Source organism: Haplochromis burtoni, unplaced genomic scaffold (genome assembly GCF_018398535.1).
Source record: "Haplochromis burtoni strain Fernald_Lab_line unplaced genomic scaffold, NCSU_Asbu1 Contig_128, whole genome shotgun sequence".
Classification (NCBI taxonomy): domain Eukaryota; kingdom Metazoa; phylum Chordata; class Actinopteri; order Cichliformes; family Cichlidae; genus Haplochromis; species Haplochromis burtoni.
In genome coordinates, this window is record NW_024582489.1 from 550,603 (window position 1) to 572,907 (window position 22,305).

A 22,305-nucleotide genomic window follows, 5' to 3' on the forward strand; every position below is an offset into this window, starting at 1 on the left:
ACACACAACAGATCACACACACACACGCAGTCTCTCGATTTGGGTTTCACTATTTATTTTCTCGAAGACAACCTATCCTGTATCCTATCTCCCCCGAAAAATGAGTTTGCTTTTGGGGGGGAAGCCACCTCATTCATTTATTTATTTATTTTTTCTTTCCCAGTCGTAATTTTAAATTTGAAACCACGTTTGCTAACAAGGAATGCTGCAAAAAAAATACCCCTATGTTCAAACAGAAGGCTTATTTATGAGCACAATGTGTAATCATTACTACAGTGTTTGAAGTTAACACAAAAAAAAAATGAAAGGGGTAAGCTTGTACACCTAGCTGGCAGAAAGAGGAAAGGGGAGTAATGGGGCTAAAGGACTCAGGTACTAAAGTTACAGCAAACTTGTTCATGGGTTTATATATTATTCAGGAAAACCCACATACTCCAGTCTGATGTGTGGGACACCCTCTGACCTTGAGAAAAAAAAAAAATGAGGGAGGTTAAACCACCTGAAATAAACTCAATTTCTCACTAAAAAGCATCCTTGGATTACTCTTGAAAGACAACAGATTGTGGTTGAGTGAGTGATGCATATTGAGATTTTGCTGGCAGGTCAAAACCTATAAAAACCCGCCAGCACACCTTCAGAAAGACGTCAGGCCTCACTTTGCAGTACATGTGCAAAAACCATATAGATTATTTAGCAAATCAGACACTAGTGAGGGAAAAGGGGAAGGAGAAACATGTAACATTTAAGCACAGTTTTACTTAAAATGAAAATTACACTGTATCCACAGCCTAAGGAAACTAAAATACCCTAAAAAATAACTGTGCTATAGTTTAGTACATGCAAAGGTTATGATTCACAATCCTACGTGAAATGGCCATTGTCCTCTTCTCCCTTGGTGACAATCAAAGCTATGGCAACAGTACTGCAAAGCAGTGATTTTGCTGTTAATTGAAGGGAAAAGGGGTGGGGGAAAATAAAGGAGTTACAAGGAGGAACAGGTCATTTGGTTGATTATAAAGTGAAGGTGTCAACAATTTCACAGCATCAAGCCCATATCTGGTGTGTAGGTTAGGGATGTGGTGTGAGGATGGAGTACGATGGTCATCAATCACCTTTACAGAAGCGATATGAAACTAAAAGCTGGAAAACAAAGTCATAAAAAAAGGAAAAGAAAGAAAAAGAAAATACACTGGAGGCAAAAAAAAAAAAAAAAGCCCAAAAGCCACCAAATGCATCTTAATACAATGCACTGCTGCTCCACACCTGCCAATAACATTGTCCAGTGTCAATTAATACTAACTTAATAAATCAAAAACAAAATCCTGGTGACGACGATGGTTTTCTCATATCCACAGTTCCTTCTTTCAGGGATTTCGCAGATCAGCCTCTCAAAGGCAGAATTTCTTCCTGAAACCTTTGCGAACCTCATTGTTGCAATTTTCTTTTCTCTTCAGATGTTTTTGTATCTTTTTTTGTTGTTGTTGGTTGTTTTTTCATTTTTCCTCATCTCTGCATGCGTTCTCACCCAGTCTCGCACACTCCCAGTTCACGCACGCAGCCAAGCACACACGACTCATCCGTCCACTCTCTCGCAACATGCGAACACGCGCAGCCGGACTCCTGGCCCCGCCCACCAGGGGGAGAGGACTGCGCCCCGCGTGGGGGGGCGTCTCGTTGGAGGAGATGAACCTGGCTCCTCAGCGCTGAGTCCAGACATTCGTACACAATGGGTCCATTCACACACATGTCTGATAGCGTGGCCGATTGGGGGAGGGGCACATTGAGGCTGGCGCCCTCTCTAGTCGGAGGACCGCAGAATTGTGATGGTTCGTTGTTCATCTCAGTTCATAATCATAGTTATAATCATTTCTGCATTTTGCTGTATTGTAATATTTCAAGATCACTTGATTTTCTTTTTTTTTTTTAATGTCCTTGGTTCTCCCTGGGCAGACATGGAGTTTTTCTTATTTTCGTTTTTCTTGTCATTTGAAGTAGTTTTCCGAGGACGACAGCTCCAATAACACAGAAGTTATGTCGGCATGTCTCTCAACACATTCGATGTAGATGTTTTGCTTTTTTTTGCAACATGTAGCCACTCATTCTCACTCGCACCCACTCGCCATCTCAAACTTCATTTGGGCTGGTTCCCCTGGAATGCCAAATGAAATCCACATATTTTTCTTTCAGATAAGATGCAGCCATGGATCCCACGAGCCAAGCACAATGGATCAAATTTCTCACACTCGCTCTCTCTCGCCCTTTCTCTCCTAATTTTTTATATGTTGAACAGAGTGCTGCATCGTGAACAAAACTCCAGAATACCCCAGATGCCGTCTAGAACTGGAATCCCTCGGCTGGCACGTTGGCTGAGTTGAAGCCGTAAGTTCCGCCCTGGATGGCCTCCGGGACCAGGTTGGTGTCTTCATCGATCTGAAAGACAGACGAGTAAAAGGAGCATTAACACTGCGCGGACAGTCAGCAGACGAGGCGTTAGGGTCAAGACGATAGCCAGCCGCTGTTCCTGAGCCAGGGATCATCAGCAGCTTTCTAAAGAAAGTGGGTCTACGTAGCTCTACTTATTGAAGTTAACTTTGTGAATTCTGGTATGTGATTCTGGGTTTCTGGAAGTGGGCTGTCTTGCCAACTTGCTCCTCGGGGATATTAAAGTTTATCTACATCCTAAATAGAAGAACTGTCAATACAAACAATCACTTTGGCACTTCTCCTTGGATTAACCACCTTGCTTTGTGGTATGACAGCACCATGGTAACGACCTAAAGCTGACAGTGATTCAGACCGCTGACCCGAATCAAATTAGCAGTTTGGACAGCCACACTGGGCAGGATCCATTTTCAGACTTACACTATGATTTGTGGCTCAAAGTACAGTGAAAAGGGCGAAACTGGAGCCCCATTTGTGACAACTCAGAGCTAACCTGTTCATCTTCATTTGATCAGTGTGAAGACTTTTTTAAAATCACTTGAAAGCCTAAATAATAATAATAATAATAATAATAAAAACTGCAGATATCCTAAGTAACTTACATCATCAGATGAGAAGAACTGATCAATAATTTCGTATGCCAATTTGTAGATATCTTCATTTTCATGATTCTGCAGTTGCTCCACCTTTTCCAGACCTGTGAAACAAAAAACAATTACACATTAACACCTGATGTTAACAAGTTAAGACCAACAATTGTGATGGTAAAGGTGACACTGACCTCCGCATTCCTCAATGAGGTTAGCAATAGTTTCTGCCTCATCGTCAGCCATTTTTAGGATATTGCTGAGGCCATCGAGAACAACCTGCACAACCTGAGCGTCCTTCACTGTGAGCAGGTTGCAGAACGGAGGGATCACCTGCTTCTCAATCAGGTGTGCCACCTGAAGACGACACAGATGCACTATCAATAACTCACCGCGTTAAAAAAGGAAGAGCATTTTACACATCAATGAAAACGATTAAGCTTAAAGCAGCAAATATTATGAAGTCATTTCAGTTCTATGTTTACAGAACTTCAATACCACTGACTTCCCATTTCTTGTACACTTTTCATGTGTTTGGGAGAGGCTTACCTGATCTTTTCTCCCGCTTATTGTCAGGTTACTGATGGCCCAGGCTGCTTCTTTCTGAGTGCCAAAGTCACCCTAAAACATACATTCAATGTAAGCAACCCATCCATCACCCAGAAGCTCTCTGAAAGTAATTAAACAGGATCGATTTAAGATGGATACAAACCTTATCGAGCAGGTGAATGATCATGGGAACCAGCTTGGCGTCAATGACGGCCTGCACCTGTTGCTGGTTACCTGCTGTGATGTTGGACAGGAACCACACTGCCTCCTACAGGACAAAAGCATAAACACAAGAGTTAGTGATGATTTTCTCTCATGAGGATGATGTGCTGTGTCACAGAGATTCAGTGTATGTTTGATCACAAAGCAAGTGAGAGCTGGATCAGAACCCAGGGGTCGAAACAGAGTTTTGACCCCCGGCTGAGACACAGTGCAGTGGGCGGGGAGAGGGTGACTTTGAGGCTCTAATCATCGACCAGTCACAAAAAGGAGGCCTCTTTTTTTACGTAACTGGTCTCAGATGCACTCCGATATCAGCAGAGACGCTTGGTCTTCAGCACCCTTTCTCCACCAACCCATGTATCACACACGTACACACACACACACACACACACACTACTACCCCTTATCAAACCCCTAATCTATGCTACTAATTGAAGGTATAAAGTTGTTGGCGTCCTCTTCGGTTCTTCGTCTTTGTGGTTCTGCACCTTTTAAATTCCTGCTCTCAGCTATCTGCCCCATCTATTTCCTTTCACGCAGCACTCACTTGCACAACGTCTCTGTTTTCATCACTTCCAGATGACTGACAAAGTTTGTGTGTTTCTTACAAACAGTCGGATAACGTTACCTTGTTGATTTTCTCCTTTGGGTGGGTGAGGAGCGCAGGGAAATGGCTGAGGGCGTCACAGTTGAGCACCACCTGGGTCTGTTCGTCTGTGCCGGTCACAATGTTCCCAACAGCCCTCAGGGCAGCGGTCTGCATGTGGAGAGGAAGCGTGTTTGATGATGACACATACAAAGAAGACTTCTTTCGTAATACTCAATATGCTTGTAGCACAAAGAAACTAAGACAAATCTCACTGGAGTTAAACAGTAAGAGCAGTTAAAAAGAAGAATTATCACCACATTTTTGCTTCACTTAGTACAATTATTAATGTTTCCAGTGTTGAGATAACAGAAGTAGTATTTTATGATTTTTACATTTTCGGTACTCCGGCTGGATCGTCCATATTGCTTGGTTGGTCAATATAATCCCACGCAACCCAAGCTGCCATTGGTGGTCTATAAAAAGTAGAGATGGACCGATCCAATATTACGTATCGGTCCGATACTGACGTAAATTACTGGATCGGATATCGGAGGGAAATAAAAAATGTAATCCGATCCATTAAATATCAAAAAAGCACCTCACAAAACTTGCGACATGGCGTAACTCGGCTCATAACCGTAGCACGTCGGAGCAGTGTGCTCACGTGATAGAGCGGCTGTGTGTATTTGTAGCCTCGCTAGCAATCCGGCATTTCATCTCCAAGGAAGTTATCCCAGAGAGAAGTAAAGCAAGTGTGTAAGTTCATCTCTGAATGTTTGTAAAGCATTCCCGCGTTAAGCTTAACAACGATATATGGAGCGACTGCCTCTCTCCTCTCTCTGCTGCTACTTCAATCATGAAACTGTTAATGATCAGCTGATCGGCTTTTCTGTCGCGAGTCCGTCTCTCTTGTTTGTTTTTGGCCCACTTTGCACCAGAAAGAGGAAACCAGCGGCTGAACAACAGCAGCACGTTTAAGCTTGATAAGCTGTTGTTAGAATTTATTTAATATTACTTTCTACACCAGGATCTTTTTCTACGTAGCTGACGGCTGGTAACTGTGCAGGGGCGGATCTAGCAAAGTTTAGCCAGGGGGGCCGATAGGGCATTAACAGGGAAAAGGGGGCACAAAGACATACTTTTCTTTCTTATTCTCATTTAAAATGTCTAGCTTTTAATAAATAATTATCCGAATCTTACACCCAAAGTTTTAATCTGATGTAAAATGTATAGAAGTCCATTACTGTATATAGTAACTATTAAGTCTAATATACCCTAGTAAGCTATAGTACTTTTTCCTTTGGGAAGATACCATCTGTGCAGTCTGCAGTTCTGTTGAAGAAAGATGTTGAATCTATTTAATTATTCTTGAAAAATAATTGATTTCTGTGCATTTTTTTCCCACACTGCATCAAATTAAGGTTGATTACGTCGATTAAGCATCATGAGGTGGAGAGTGGGGGGTGGTTCCCTATTTTTCTTTTTTCTTGCTATTAGTTAGCAGAAATATTAAGCAACCTAAGTACTCTTTAAAATACCAGAATAGGGAGGATGGAGTAGGTTTAAGTTTATTAGATTGATCAGTATTGCTGAACTATGAAATATTTTGGGTGCAGTGTTTTTTTATTTTTTACATACAGGTATAACAGAATAGCTTTAGTGTTTGTTTTTTTACTTGAGTATGAACTTATACAAAAAGCAGCAAGATATAAAAAAAACAAACAAAAAAAACAGTTTTATTGATTAAAAAAAACCAACACTATATCAGATTCATATCGGTATCGGCAGATATCCAAATTTATGATATCGGTATCGGACAAAACAGTGGCATCGTGCCATCTCTAATAAAAAGCTGGAGGCTGTTTATGCTGTTTCAGAGTAACTGATAACATGTCAAAGATGTTTTGGGTTGTTGACAAGCAACAAAGCACATAGCTTTAATGCAGCATGCTAACCTATGTGGGTTAGTTTCTGCTAACTTCTTATTTAATGCTCAGAAGTGACATCTTTTAGTGCGTTTGGTCAGCATCACTGTTTCAATGTCTCAGCGACACACAGACCAAGCAGGACTGAAAGCCTCCTCTCTCATGTAAACGAGAAATCACAACAACAATAGTCTAACAGTTTGTTCTGGACATGAAGTCCAAAGTCTGTTCTTCTAGGATTACCAGTTAATGCAGGTCTATTTTCAGATGGATGAGTACTGGTTGGATCCCAATCTGTCATCATTTTAGATAACTTGGTAAGAGTGATTTAATGTATCACAAATCTTGTTTTTTAATCTTTGTTCATAAGTTATAACAACACTTAGAGTGGTTGTGTCAGGAAAAGCATCTGATGTAAAACTTGAGTGAATAAGGGAGCACTCGAAAGGAGCTTTAGAGGGAACACAGACAACTGAGTCGGATTTATTTAATGTAAACGTGATGTGAAAGTTTACTTCTCTGTGCAACTGTTTAATAACTTGAAGAGTGGGTAAAATTTCAGTCAACCAAGATATTTTTTGGTTGAATGCAGCGCTAATCTTCACATGATGTTGGTTAATTCTTCTGCATCAATGGGGTTTTTAAAAACAATACCCAATTTAGGTTTAATTAGACATAAAAACGCCCCCATGCCCTTTTCCCATACCTGAACTTTAACCTCCTGGTGACTGAGCAGAGGTACCAGATGTGGGACAATGCCGGAGTCAATAACCATTTGGATCTGCTCGTTCCCAGCATCTGTCAGGTAGGACAGAGCCCACACTGTGTCTACCAAGATCTGGAGGTAGCAAAGAAAGAAAAGATTCAAATGAATACATTTTGCTTTCTGTTTAAACTTGATTCGACAGGGATAATTTAGCTGGAACTGGGAAGCCAGTGTGCATCGTGGTTACGTAGGACGGTTCTGGGTACTTACACTGACGTCAGTGTGGTGGATCAGAACGCAGAGAGCTGGCAGTATCTGAGAAAGAAAATAAACTGTTACGAGGTGGATAAAATGAGAAAGTAAAGTTCCTGGCATGATTCAAGTTTGATCATAGCTGCAGTGTTGACGTAATTAACCACTATAATTTCTGACAACTCTTCTCTGAATCACCTGATTAAAACACATAATTAAAACAAAGCTGCTGTCCTTTGACTGGCCTCACCTAACCACAGGTTCACTGAATTCTGCACTGTGTGCCTTGCATCTAACACTTGAACAGGACATGAAGTCTGACAGATGCGGACTTAAATCAGTTTATCTGCCACAATCCAGTTGCTGACATACTGTCCCAACGTCCAACTTGATACTCCCTGATACATTTAGATGGATCAGACAGTTTCAACCACATTTCAAATGTCTATATCAGGGGTGGGGAACTCCAGGGCTGCAAGTTTTAGATGTGTCCTTGATCCAACACAGCTGATTGTAATGGCTAAATTACCCCCTAAACATGTCTTGAGGTTCCCCAGAGGCCTGGTAATGAACTAATCATTTGGTTCAGGTGTGTTGACCCAGGGTGATATCTAAAACCTGCAGGACACTGGCCCTTGAGGCCTGGAGTTCCCCCAACCTGGTCTATATAAATGCTGGCTTCCCTTACACCTTAATATTTTCAACCCATTTTTCAGGACTTGTAACTGCACATACTGCAAACTGTATATAAAGGATGGACATAACCACTGTGACATCACCTGTATGTTATTGAAGTCTCGAGCTGCCTGCTATTTATCGCCCCCTTTTTGTCTCCAGTTTATGACCCATAACTTACTAAATGGTCATCATGTTTTTCTTCAACAAGACTTCAAACTATTGAAGGTGTTTTTAAACCCACAAGCAAAGCATTAACTGTGGTAACATCAAGGACATAGGTGAGGTTGCTTTTCTACATAAAGGTACAGCCAGCAAATAGAAACACAAATAAGTTAAGACATCCATAAATGAAGCGGTCGATGGTTCAAGTTTATTTTGCACCGTTTCAATGTTAAAATTCAAAGACCCTCAAATGTTTTTTGCTCTTGGTATAAATGAGGGAATAAAAACGCAAAACCAAATGATGACAGTGCATTCCTACACCCCTAAGCACATGCACTCTCTCCACATACCTCCTGGATTGTCTCCATGGGTGGTGGAGGATCCTTGTGACGGCAAAGGTTGACCATGACCCAAGTGACATTGCGGAGGAAGGTTATGGGGATGGAGGGACTGATGAAGGAGAGCAAGGGCTTCACCACACCCAAGCTGATCACATAATCTCTGCACTGAGGGCCATCACCTGGAAAGAACACACAGATTTTAGGACTGAATGAGGATTAATTTCTAACGCAGTCCCGTTCATTCTGTTCATTGCAGCTCACCTATGATGTTTCCCAGAGCCCAGACGGCCTGTTCACACACATTCTGGTGAGGAGAGTGAAGCAGCCTCAAGAAGAGCGGCACAGCATCTAAACAAAGGAAAACAGATTATAAAAAAATAAACAAATCACTGACTAAACAAAGAAATTTGTAAGATCTTAACTAAGAAAGCACTTTTAAACCTGATTAAGATGACTAAATGTTGCTGTTAAGACTGCATAATGCATCAATGATTGGGACTGTATGTACTGTAATGATAGGCACTGCCGTTTAATGTGATCAACCACAAACAGGTCATGACACCAAGAAACAAAGAACGTGGTTAAGGAGGCGGCTTTGATAAGGCCCGGGTCACACAGGCCATGAAACCAGTCAGGGGCTACCTCCAACCGATCTCAGGCCTAAGGAAAACAGCACAATTCCACTTTTACAAGTAGAATTAAACCAATATCACAAAGTAAATCTTTACAAATGCGGAATTACCCATTACAATCTGTGTTTTCCAAATTACTGAGGTCGCTAGTACTTATACTAGTATTTTATATTACAGAAATTTGCACAAGTCTTCACCTCGTCAAAAGTCTTTAACTGCAATAAAAATCTTGATTTCTCAAAAGTTAATTTTACCACCTTATTATCTCCCAGGCTAAATTTAGATTAAGAAAGACACATTACAGAGTAAAGCAAGATAAAGCTAAGAAAGAAGTGAAACTTACTAGACTGGACCACAGCTTGAGTCTGCTCTGAGGTCCCAGAGGCTATGTTGGTTAGAGCCCAGGCTGCCTCAAACTGGAGAGAGGGGCTGTGGAAAGGTGCAGAAGAGGCAATTATAGGAGTGAGCATGATTGTGTCAGTGTGTTTAACAGTAAGAGTACTAATGAGCCGATTATGTTCCACCATTCCTGGAAAGTGAAAACTAAACTGTATTTGCATATCTGTGACGTTGTTTGGATGTAGGGTGCGCTAAAACACAAACTCAACGCTACATGCAGGCAAACAAGAGCTACAGCTGGCTTACTTGTCATCTCTGTCCAGGCAATGCACCAGGATAGGAAGGATCCCAGACTTAATCAGGTCATCTATGGGAGGATTACGGTCACTGGACAACAATTTTCTACAAAAACAAAGAGAAAACAAAAGACAATTACTCTCTCTCACACAACCACACACACAAAAAAAAAAACCCACACACAAACACCAAGCTGAAGCGACTGAGCACAGAGAGAAACAGCTCAAGAATTTCAAGTATCTTGAGAATGCAAGTCAATCACAATATCAGTGACTCCAAGGAGACGTCACCCTGATTATCACCTAAAATAATCAACGTTATTTTGAAAGCTAACACGTGTAGTCTTATCATGCATCTGGGTTGTTGTTGTTGTTGTTTTAAAGAGAAAAGGGGGGGGGGAAGGTGCCGTTTTAATTTCTTTAATTTTTAAGAACACTGTTAATGCAAGCTGAATTAAACGCTTCACAGCTCTGACGTCTGTAACAGCACGTGGTGCTGTAGATTTGTAGCGAAACCGAAAAGCGGTATTGTGAAACAGAATGTGGCACGGTAACAATTTTATCTCGATATCTTATCTTGTTTTCATATTAGTTGAAAGTCAAAAACAAAACTGAAAACAAAATCGATGCATTTCCCGGCACGTCTAACATCGAGCAAACAAAAAATAAAAAGATTCCCAGCACGTGAATTTGTTTCAGCTACCTTATGCTGCATGACTGGGCTGCAGAGCCATTTACAATGTCCATTAATTAGACAGAGCTGGCTTATTCTTGAATCGCATCTGTCAAGCAAAGCTGGAAGGAAAAAACAAACAAAAAAAAAAAACTAAAAATGGTAAATGGCCTGTATTTATATAGCGCTTTTCTAGTCCCTAAGGACCCCAAAGCACTTTACACAACCAGTCATCCACACATTCACACACTGGTGATGGCAAGCTACATTGTAGCCACAGCCACTCTGGGGCGCACTGACAGAGGCGAGGCTGCCGGACACTGGCGCCACCGGGCCCTCTGACCAACGGGTGAAGTGTCTTGCCCAAGGACACAACGACCGAGACTGTCCAAGCCGGGGCTCGAACCGGCAACCTTCCGATTACAAGGCGAACTCCCAACTCTTGAGCCACGATCACCAAAAAACAACAAACACTTCGCCCCAGAAAACAAAACACTGAAGTTGTATTTTGCAAAGAACCAGCAATTTCAACCAGAAAGACCGCCAAGACAGAGCTATGATGTACGGCGCCGTACATCACAGCTCTGTCAGTCGGTGAAGTTCACTTATTGTGAAAACTCCACAAACAGTAGTAGGGGACAGCATTTTTCCCCCTAGATGTTGATGTGCAGTGGTTTCTATTTGCAACATGATGTAAAAGAAAGAATAGTTATCAGGGTCCGTCCTGAGGCAGGCCAAGTGTGTGTGTTTTTACCTGGCGGCCTGAACAGCGCTCAGCTGGACGCCCTGGTTATCACTGGTAGCATTCTAAAAAAAGAAAATACAAATGAATCACGCACAATACAACAATCAACATATTTATTTTATAGCAACAATGTGTGTTTTCCAAAATATTTTTAGTTAGAGGGAGCATATTATAAGACATTAAGCAGACTTTAAAGGACATTTGTTATTTGTAATTAATCATTCAAATAACAGGAAAGGAAATATAGCACTTACTTGTACTATTGCTTCAAGAGAGGTGTTTTGCTGAAGAAGAAGATTTCAGAAAGATTAGGACTCTGTTAAACACGTAAACCCAAAAGTACAAAAACATACAGGTTGTGTAACAGAAAAAAAACCTTTTTAACCCCATTTTTTAAAAAACAAACAGCACTATTAAAGGCATGTAGTGAGTTATCAGAAGGACAGCGAGCAGACATCTGTTAGCTTCTTGTTTTTATATGTGAAAACTGTTAGACAGGAAAGAGTAAAGCACCAGCTGACACAGCGAGAGGAGGCTGGGGGATTGAGAAATGCCGTCAGGAGTCTCGCTTGAACCAGTCTGGTGTTACGGTGTAACAGTCAGCAAGCTGGACGTGCAGGCTGTCATTCACCATGACAAAATGCCAATTGGCACCCTTACCCAGTGCCCCCTACATGAAGTTCAGAGTCAAACGTAGGCCCTGAGTGGCTGAACTTATTGGAAGATACCTCTGATTAATTTATGCAGCACGAGTGGAAACCAGAAAAAAAATCCTAGCATCTCTGAGTGAAGCAGATTTATGATGTTGTATTTACATTCGATGTCTGGGCAGATGATTAAAGAGGCAACTCCAACCTAGAGATATTAAAAATACTTGAGACAAGAATAATGAAAGGAACAGCTGAGGGAAAGAGGATTCAGTCGTAGGGTCCAAACTACTTATTCTGCAGAAGCTAACAAAAAGCATCCTTAAGGAAACAATTAAATAAACCTTAAAACCACTATCACTGGTGTGATGAGTAGTTAAAGCAGACTTTCACAAAGGCCAGTGTAATGTTTTGCAGTGAGTCAGAGCAGCATGTCACTGTTGATCTACTGCTAAGCAGCTCACTCTGAGTTAGCTTTCTCAACACTATGAGGTAGTCAGAGTGATTGCAATTTTGAACTGCTGAGTGGCCATTTTAGAAAAGACCCAAGGCCCACTGATGAGAGCAGCAAAAATTTAAGCGAGAGCAATATTCTTGTTATCAGCTGACCCTTTACATTTAAGGAAGGTGGCTTTGTTGGTCACCTTTGTCTCAGAGCTCCTTTGTTGTGTGGAAGTAACATTATTAAAACACAGCCATAGAGACTGAAGTGGGCTGATGACATTTCTTTAAATCAACCATGAAATGTCCAGATAGGCCCTCTCTGCCTCCTTGTCATCACTCCAGAAAGTGATGAGTATTTTGAACTTAAAAACATTATAGCTAAATACAAACAGCTAGTGTATCACCCAACAAAAACACTGTACCACTTGAAATGGGTCAGTTACAGAGTAAAAGGATGTAGGTCATTTAATAGGCTCCAATACCATGATATTTTACTTCACTGATTAACTTGACTGTGCATGCATTTACACATTGTTTAAATTGACCCCAACCCCTAACCTGAAGATTAAAAAGCATATAATGTCAGGTCTGAGACACTTGGGGAAAAATGATTTGGGGGCAGCTGAAACAGTACTGCATATATTATTTATGTTGCCTTTTCTTACCTAGAATACATTTTAGGAAACAGAATAGGTGTTCACTGCACAGTTAACATAATAAAAATAAAATAAAAATGTGGCATTACTGTTTAGTAAAAAGCAAACTAAATATCTGAAAATAAGGTATGTTGAACACATTCTACCGAGTGAGTATCTTCCTTCGGGAAGAACCCATCAACAAGCAGACAGCTAGACAAACTGCATGTTTTTTCACACTAATGCCACACCGAGCTGACGTAAAGCACAGAGGAGCCAATGAGGCAGCATCACATGAACAAGATGTCAGCAGGTTCTAAACCTCTGGAGTGTTTCATCACTGTGATGACCTGCACGTGCAAAAACCCCTTGAACAAACAGTCATGACAACCTTCCTCCCAGACTGTCATTCCCACTGCTTGGACAACACCCCACCTTTTAAAAAACAAACAAACAAAAAAAAAAAACCGCACAAAAACTAAAAAGATGTTTACCTGACTTCCCAATGACAGGAGACTTGAGTGGGAAACTAAAAAAAAACAAAACAAAAAACAAACAAACATACCGATCTGAAATCTCCGTCAACATCAGAGTCCTCACAGATGTCCTCATGGGGAACATTTCTCCTCTTCAGAAGATGCTCATCTCTTTTGTTCTGTAGAAATAATACTTCATATAAGCTCATACAGAATTTCATCATAAATAAATTAGAAATTTAGCATACATACTACGTCACACAGATTTGCAGATAAAAGAGCAGACCATAACATAATGTACCTTAAAGTTATTAGTGTTTGAAATTGGTGGAAAATATATTTAAAAAAATATAAATGTGATTACCTTTCTGAGTTCCACCACTACTTCAGTCCTCTGTCTTCTCATAGTCTGTGAGGAAAGATGGCACGGGAAGATTATACAGAAGGAGAGCTTTAATTAGCCTATACTGTCTTCAATCAATTCAAATCATACACAAACTACAAATGAGTGACTGACCTAATATTACTTAGCTTTAAGACCCTAACAACACAGATAATTCTTCTATTCTTTGACAAAGACAATATTTTATTAATGATCTTCCCTTTAAGGAACAAACACGATGAGGTACACTTAACCAACATTTTATCATCATATGAAGACACTGCAGTTCTGCAAAAGGTAATTAATATTTGTGATGCTGTGTTGTACTGCTTTACGATCAAATCTGCACTACTGTATTAATATTCATGAACTGCATAATTTGTAAGAAATGCACGGTAGTCTTACTCACTGTTTATGGAGAAAAGCTAAAAGAGGAACGTTTTGTTGAATAGTACATTGGTTATAATGTTTATTTTCTGTCCTCTGATGGCCAAGACTTGGGAGAGCAGTTTAAATATTTCTTCATAGTAAAGTAATGGCTAAGAGCTGGACGGGTTTTATTTAAAATAAAATCTTCATAAAGAGACATTTTAATGTAGGATTGTTGAATCTAACGACAGTAGCCGTCCTACGCGGAAGAGACATATTGCAGACAGTAAATAACTGACGAAAATAAGTTGTGGTTGCTGCTCGCGAAATCGTGTGTTCTTCAATAACAAACCTGCACGGTGCTTTTGTAACTGAAGTTTTCAGCAGGTTGTGAAGCGAGAAGCTCGTGTCCGGAGGCCTACCGCGCCACAGACTTGTCAAACAGGATGTATGAGTATATCCTGATTATACATCTTAACTAAGCCCGCCTGAAAACAATATCAGCCGGGTAACATTACTGACACTCTGACCCGACTCTAACTCCACTGGTAACTTATCGATCCGACGTTAGCTAACGTGTAGCTTTGATCTGCGGCTCGTGTAATCATGTTATCTTAGCTATGCGCGCTGTTTTCACGGAACGTGTAACGTTAGCATTAACGAAATACAAGAATGCAAACAAACAGAAAATCAACTCCAAGCTTTGATTAAAACACTCAGGCGACCGGCCAGTAAAGACGCTAACTGGTTTCCGCCATTGTTTTTGATTATAAAGACGGGGGATGGGTGGAACTGCAGCCAGCAGTACCACCATCAAACCCCAATCACCAAGCTAGCATAGGCTAGCTAACTGCAGTATCAAAATAACGATAAAATGCCGCCATGTTGTCTTAGCAATAAATTATATAGTTCTAAAGAACAGCTCGAAAGCCATGTGTATGAACTTTTCGACGAGACGGTGACTAACACGCCGAGCTAAACCTATGTCCTAGGGGTGATAGTCTTCAGTTGAACTAGCATGTACCCCGTGGGCCTGGCTAGCAGCGGGCTAGCAGATGAACTCTGGCTAGCGTTTCTGACGCGTTTTATAGCCAAAGCGGCCCATGGGTTAACGAAACCAGTGAGACCCGACAGGGAGTCGTCCGGCCCCGGCCAAATATTTAAAATAAGCTTTATGTAAAGACCCGGGGCTCTGGGTACAAAGTTCCCATCGGTAGAAATTAGAAACGACGTCACAGGGAAGCGGAGCGGCGAAGCTGGAGGCAAACAGAGCGGCGGACGCTGTGGAAAAGAGAGATCCTCGACACCAATCGGCACAACTTTTACCTCCAAATCACGGCCTTTATTCTTGAAATTCTTCAGCCGCTGGTTGTCCAGTTTCTCGTTGTCAGCCATGTTATCGCTTCTGGTTACGTTAAATACAGATGAACTCGTGGATTTAGCTGTGAGCTACCCCTTTTCTGGTTCCCTTTTCTCAGCCTTTCGTTAGCGGACTATTTTTCGCAGCTCAGTCCGCGGTGCATACTGGGAATGCCGGTGGTGGAGGGCAGCCTCGATCTGGCGTAGCGGAAGGGTGGGGAATTCCCCGACACGCTCATTGGTGGAGGGCTCACTACAAGTTACTTAATCATTATATCTAATTTATATTTATATATATGCACCGTCAGAGGTACGAACTGCACACAGTGTTAGCGCCAACTGATAAAAATAGTAAGTAAGTAAGTATAATTTTATTTATATAGCACATTTCTAGATAAAAAAAAAATCAAAAAGTGCTTCACAAGGTATAAAACAAAAACAGACAAAAGTTAACAAAATGCAATTCTAAAAAGACGTGTTTTTAGTTGTTAAAATAAATAAAAACAAATTTTATTGTCGCAAACGAAATTAAATAAATTGAAATAAACATATAAAAAGGCCCTAAGACGATTATGTTAAAATATGTCACTGACAAATACCCTATTTAAAAATAAACACTAAATAATAATGTATATTGAATAGTAAAACTTAGGTCCGATAAAGAGTCCAAATCCAGCCACTGGAGGGCTTTAAAAATTGTGAAGGAGGGCAAACATTTTTCACTTTTAACGTAATTTTCATAACTTTTACAGCTTTTTCTACTATTGAAGACCTCCTCGAGGCCAATTATACTATGCCAAAGTAACTGAGTAATAGATCAGGGTTTTTTTTACTATATGTATTAAAGAAATGTTGATGAATGAATGGATGGATGGATACACATTTACAAAGACGTAATTTTTAAATTACAAAATACTCTGGAAACGAGATACCAGAACTTTTCTCATAATTTTACACATTAATTTGTTACAATTTAAGCCCAAAGTGTCGTGCTGACAGATTTTTCTGTTACTACAGCAGCACTTCTTTGTTATGTAGAAAACTTAGACGTGTTACTGAAATTGTAGTTGCTTTTCTTATAATTAATATCTCAGGGGATTAAATATGTAGTTAATCTTACATTAAACTTAAAGTTAAAGGGGAGTTTCTCCTGTCTGTACTGTGAAAAAGTATTTGGCACACTTACATGTTTCAGATCGTCCATTTTCTTCTGCTTAACTGGTATAGGGTCATGAATTCAGGGTTATGAGAGGCAGGGTACACGCTGGACAGAGAAACACTCACATTAACACCTACAGTCAGTTTAAAATCACCAACCCTACATGCATGTCTTTGGACTGTGGGTGGAAGCCACAGGCAGGATTCAAACCCACGACCTTCTTGCTGTAAAGTAATACCCATGTTTCAGATCATCAAACAATTTTAATATTAGTTAAACATAACCTGAGTAAATACAAAATGCAGTTTTAAAATGATGATTTCTTTTATTGAGGAAACAAAGCTATCCAGAGCTACTTGGCCCTGTGTGAAAGAGTAATTGCTCTCTAACCCTAATAACTGGTTATGCCACCTTTGGCACCAAAAACTGCACTCAAGTGTTTGTGATAACTGGCAGTGAGTGTTTCACATCACTGTGGAGGAATTTTGGCCCCCACTTCTTTGCAGAATTGTTTTAATTCAACCACATTTGACCACTTTGACTATAAATGGCGTGTTTAGGGTCACGCACAAGCACCTCAAACTGAATAAAGTCTGGACTTTATCATTCAAAGCCCAAACCACAAAATAATTGCCAGAAAATTGAGATTGTTTTTGAAAATGAAACGTTTATTGAAACTTCTGACAACTAAAAAAAGTCTAAATTTTAATATTAATTTGTATAAATGTCTTTTAATTTGTAATTTTTTAAAATGTTGTTTTTTTGTTTATTTTGTTTGGTTTGGGTTTTTTTTTCTTGCTTAAAAATGTGTTGTGCAATTTATTTGACCTTTTTAGGGGGGAAATGTCATACTGATGTTGAAGAATCTTCAAAAACTCCCAAAAAACATGAATCAAATATTATAGAAGAGGCTTTAGAGGGTTAAATACTGTCACTTGGTCTGGATAAGTGTGGTCAAATCAGGCCCACAGGCCGACTGGAGCCATGATAAAGATCAGGAATAACTCCAGAAGTTAAGACAAGCACTGAAAAGTCAGCTCAACAGTAGGAATAAGATCCAAGCTATCAGTCCTTCAACACCCAGCTCTGACCCAGGACAGAGATGTCACTGATGTCAAGACATAAAAACTCACAGAGATCTCCACCCAAAGTCCAGCACCCTGAGGCTCTATGAGCAACCGAGAGAGGGAGGGCGAGGATTAGTCCATGAGGTAACACGGAGCATCTGTTTGCCTTTGACGTGTAAACTAGGAGGAGGAAGCTTCGGAGGATTTCATTTCAATCATTTCAATTATTTTTACATTCCCTGAATGCAACAAGTTTGAACAAATTACAATTAACAAAAAAACTTGTTGTGAACACATCCTGAAAGGCAAAACCAAGGAGGCTATTCCTGCTGTCATTGGCTACGCTAACATGCTCATTTTGCAGTACTGCAGTACCACTTTTCCACAAACCTGCCTGATTCAAATACTTTTATTTAATTAGAAAAAAATACAGGACAAATGAAAATACACAATTCAAACCTTAGATGTACAGTAGATATGATTTGTATTCACATTTGTGTCCCTGAAGATAATCTACCACTAACTCTGAATATTGTAATATTGTGACAATAACAATAACACAAATAACAGATTAAAAGATAAACAAGTTAAGTGCACAGCTGAGGCGAGAAAACTTGCACAACCACCAACCGCTATCAGCTTTTTTACGTATTATCAGGCTAAATATTTGCCTATGACAGCTTGAGACTGTTTTCCCATAATCTGCTAATCCAAGATTTTTCACAGAATACTAGTGGTCTGCAGTCACAGCCTGAGGACACTCTGCCCTCAGTGTGATACACATTCTTATCTCTGACTATTGCACTCTGTCTGTGACTCAGGCCGTTCAGTGATGTGTTGCAGAGGCAGGCAGGGGGAAATCCTGCACGGCGCATGAATAAAACTAAAGAAAGTCTTCATCCATCAGCTGCCGCAGAGCAAGGATTGTTTCATAGCCGTGACACTGAAGCCTTTAGACCTCATCTTCACCTTAATGTCCTCTTGAGTCCGTTTCAGTGGGGTCTTCATGAGATACACTATCCTCCTGAAACCTTCCTCGAGTCCCATCCCAGTTGTGGCCGAGCACGGCTGGATGTACCAGGCCCTGCCTTCGCACACTTTTCTCAAATGAAGTTTCAGGCAAAGCTCCTCTGGGCTCAGAGCTCCGGGTAGGTCCTGTTTGTTGGCGAGGACCAAGAGAGGAACCTCCCTGAGACTCTCGTACCTCAGAACCTGGTAAGCAGAGAACACAGTGAGGGCCGGCACTACAAACTTTTTAGAAAAGCCTGAATTTTGTGCTTGCTTCCAGGTTTACTATAACTTTATGGTTTACAACACCTTAAAATTAAAAATAGAAGAATATCTTGGCGTTTATTATGCATTTATCAACAATTAGAAGGTTTTTTGTGAAGACTTTAAACTGATAATGCTAATGACCTCTTAATACCTTTAACATATGAACACATTAAAAACCACCCTCTTACAACTACATTATAATGCGTGATAGATAATTTATTAAAGATATAAACAGGAACACAAAATAAAGCACCTGTAAGATTAATTTGCATGTTTTATTGTTTTGTCCACAAAAACAATGCCTTCAAATGACCTCATCAGAAGTTTAAATACAGTGCCTTGAAGTTTCTTGAGTTGCTAGATTCAAAACTAGTTGCAGTGCCACAAATCCCTGCTCATAAATACCCTACATGCTTTCAACATTTCCCCTTTCGAAGGCAGTTTTGGAAACAGATTTGTAGCATCAAAGCCTGCACAGTGAAGGTGCATGCTCAACAATAAAATATTCGTTGGTTTATTTACCCGATGGAGTTCCTTGCGGGCCTCGTCCAACCGTTTCAGGTCCCTGCTATCCACCACAAACACCACTCCAGCTGTGTCGGTATAGTGATGCCTCCAGTGGGGCCTCATCTTTTTCTGGCCCCCGATGTCCCACACAATCAGTGCCGGGCTGTTCCTGTCCGTCTCCAGAGTCTCCACATTGAAACCCACAGTGGGCACTGTCACCACACTCTCGTTGTACTTCAGCTTGTAAAGCAGCATGGTCTTTCCTGATCCATCCAGGCCCAGCATCAGGACTTGTGCTTGTTTCTGATGCTTGGATCCGTGAATACCCATGTCCTAAGAATGTAGTCCGTGTCTGTGGAGCTTTCTCTCTTTGTGCAACTGTGTAAACTACGCTGAGTGCACTCAGTGTGTCTGCTGTCTTATGAAGAACGAGTAATCCCTCCCCTCTGTTGTGTCCAGATTCCTTCTGGCCTTGCGTAGCTTTCAGTAAAGCTATTTATATGTGAACTGACGGTGCAGCTGAGTGGGGCAGCATGCAGTTCTCTGGTTACCAAAGCACAGTCAGTGGAGTCACATCACACCTGCCCCGGATCATCATACACACCAGCAGCAAGGAAGTCCATGTTTGGCACAACGGGGAAGATTGTGTTACCTCCTGGCTGGCTGGTCACTGCTGGCCTCATACCAGTGACATCACAGCTAAAGTTTGATAGCCGTAGCAGATGGGCAAATTTTGTCTAACGTGTTTGGTCAAAGTGCAGCTTCCAGAAGCCTCTGAGCCAATCTCAAAATGTAACATTAATCTCAAATACATTTGCATCTAATTAAACAGAGTCCTGTTTTTATTAGTGAATACAAAAAGGATTAAGTACACAATTTACTTGTCATATTTAATTACCAGTGATTCTGGATACTTATTATTGGATCTCCTGACTGCATTTTAGGTTTCATGTCACTGTTTGTTGCAGCTCTTTACAGACCTTTTATCTGGCTGTCAGGTTTAATTGGTGTAATCAACTGTGGACTTGTTTATAATGTCAGCAGCAGAATGAACTGACCCGCGCTAACAAAACCACAAATGCCAACTTATGTTAATTAACATCTTCAGATATCCTCCAGCAGGTGGAATAAACAGACTCAAATCTAAAACTTTGAAAAGTCAGAGATCATCAGTTGATTTTGCCACAGCTTCTTTTTAAATAATGAAAATAAGGCACAAAATAGAATTTGATCACATTTTAGTATGATGAGTGTTGATAGTACACCTCATTTATTTGAAATTCATCCAGGGACCCAGACTTTGTCATTTTTTAAAGTGGCCTTCAGCAACAGTTCTCCAGGTTTTCTGAAGATCTTCAAAAGAGATCTTAAAAAAAAAAAATCTGAGGAAACAGGACAAGCGGAGGGCAAAAGAAGTGGCAGGTCTAATAAAAACTGTAGCAGATGAACAGTATCTGTCCTTAAGAAACAAAAAAAAAATAAGCAAAGACCTGAAACAGGAACTGAGAGAATCATCTGATCTGTAAGTCGATCCAGCTACGCTTCACTGAAGCCTCACCAGATATGGTCTGCATTTAACCCGGTGCTGCTGTTTCTCTCTTTTATTTTTACAAAGAAATAAGAGGTGGTTCAAGACTTTTGCACAGTACTGTAACCTACATCTGTACAGAATACATTAAAATAAAAAACTCCACACACAATAATGATGCGATCTTTTATCGTTTTAATCTTACCTTTGTGATTTACACCTTAAAATTTCTGAATTTTCTCTTTTTTACAGTTTATGAAATCCAACAAAAACAAGTACAAATGCCACACAAACATCCCGTAACATACGTTAGAGGAAAAATGTGAACTGAAAAAAGCACAGACAGTTTCATTGGGTATATATCTCTGAAGTGAAACAGCTCAGGTAACAGGCGCCCCGCTGCGTTAAACATTGGAGGAGTGATACACGAGGACAGTATGTACATTCATCTTACAATTTGTCTCTCGGAGACATGTTTTCATCATTGCTTTTCCACATTTGATTTAAGGAGGGATGACGCTGAGGTCGTGCACTGTGCGCCGTGTGGTCGACTGCGTTACATCGAAAAACCGAGAAGTCGTGTTGACAGCGGACTCGATAACAGGATATGAACAGCTAGAAAATAAGGCAACGATAACTGATCTCATTCAAAGGCTCGTTAAGATTAAGTTCAGAGTAAATCAAAAGCGATGCGATTCAGATCCACGACTTTTGCCTTAGTGAGATGAGACGCTGTGAAAAGATGAAAACATAACTGTATGCTGTCGGTTTAAGTTCATCAGGTAGATTGTAATAAATGATGATGTAACAAAAGTCACATAAAGGAAGGGGATGTCAATATCTGATAAGTCTTTTAAAGGGTGTAATATAAAATCCTACATAACATAATGCTTAAAACTGCCATTTATTATTATGATAGAACCGTTTACCTTCTTCATACCTCTCCAGGTTAGCGGTCAGCTATTATATGAGATAACACATTAACCTTTTTGAATTAAAACTTAGCAGTTAGTCATAATGAGATGTTACTTTGTTGTTACTCCAAACATTTAATTACACTTTTACAAGCTACAATATTATCCAACAGTTATTACATTATTAGTAGTTACACATCCTGATGAGTTGGGCCAGAAAAAAGCAGGAGAGGTCAAACGTGAGGGTGAAACGCTTCGGTGGAACAGAAACTCTTAGCGATCGTTTTAATTAAAGACACATTAGAAAACGGGGCAACTCAAGCCAAAACATGAAGGTTTCCCCACATCCAGCAAGTGTGATGTAACAAAGTGGTAAGTGCTATTGCTGTACAGTATGAGCAGTAA

At 40.4% G+C, this 22,305-nt stretch overlaps 2 protein-coding genes across 2 annotated transcripts; both read right to left on the minus strand.

Annotated features, from left to right (window-relative positions):
* Positions 1–34: 34 nt before the first annotated feature.
* On the minus strand, positions 35–15,641 carry kpna4 (karyopherin alpha 4 (importin alpha 3)). Its single transcript, XM_005930017.3, has 17 exons — positions 15,418–15,641; positions 13,705–13,749; positions 13,430–13,519; positions 11,393–11,422; positions 11,148–11,200; positions 9,731–9,826; positions 9,429–9,514; positions 8,715–8,801; positions 8,463–8,632; positions 7,291–7,335; positions 7,021–7,152; positions 4,429–4,557; positions 3,742–3,846; positions 3,579–3,650; positions 3,224–3,386; positions 3,045–3,139; positions 35–2,430 (listed from the first exon to the last, which is right to left on the minus strand). The coding sequence occupies exons 1-17, from the start codon at positions 15,484–15,486 to the stop codon at positions 2,335–2,337; spliced, it is 1,563 nt and encodes a 520-aa protein (XP_005930079.1). The 5' UTR covers positions 15,487–15,641; the 3' UTR covers positions 35–2,334.
* A 349-nt stretch (positions 15,642–15,990) lies between these two features.
* LOC102311083 (ADP-ribosylation factor 6) lies at positions 15,991–21,051 on the minus strand. Its single transcript, XM_005930015.3, has 2 exons — positions 19,474–21,051; positions 15,991–18,888 (listed from the first exon to the last, which is right to left on the minus strand). Exons 1-2 carry the CDS (start codon positions 19,786–19,788, stop codon positions 18,580–18,582), a joined length of 624 nt encoding a protein of 207 aa, XP_005930077.1. The 5' UTR covers positions 19,789–21,051; the 3' UTR covers positions 15,991–18,579.
* Positions 21,052–22,305: the final 1,254 nt, after the last annotated feature.

Coding starts and splice junctions, on each gene's coding strand:
- kpna4 (XM_005930017.3), bottom strand. CDS start 15,486: ATGGCTGACAACGAGAAACTGGACAACCAGCGGCTGAAGAATTTCAAG. Junction 13,520..13,704: donor TAGTGGTGGAACTCAGAAAG/GTAATCACATTT, acceptor TTATTTCTACAG/AACAAAAGAGATGAGCATCT. Junction 8,802..9,428: donor TCAAGCTGTGGTCCAGTCTA/GTAAGTTTCACT, acceptor TCCTTTGTTTAG/ATGCTGTGCCGCTCTTCTTG.
- LOC102311083 (XM_005930015.3), bottom strand. CDS start 19,788: ATGGGTATTCACGGATCCAAGCATCAGAAACAAGCACAAGTCCTGATG. Junction 18,889..19,473: donor CCCGCAAGGAACTCCATCGG/GTAAATAAACCA, acceptor TCTGCTTACCAG/GTTCTGAGGTACGAGAGTCT.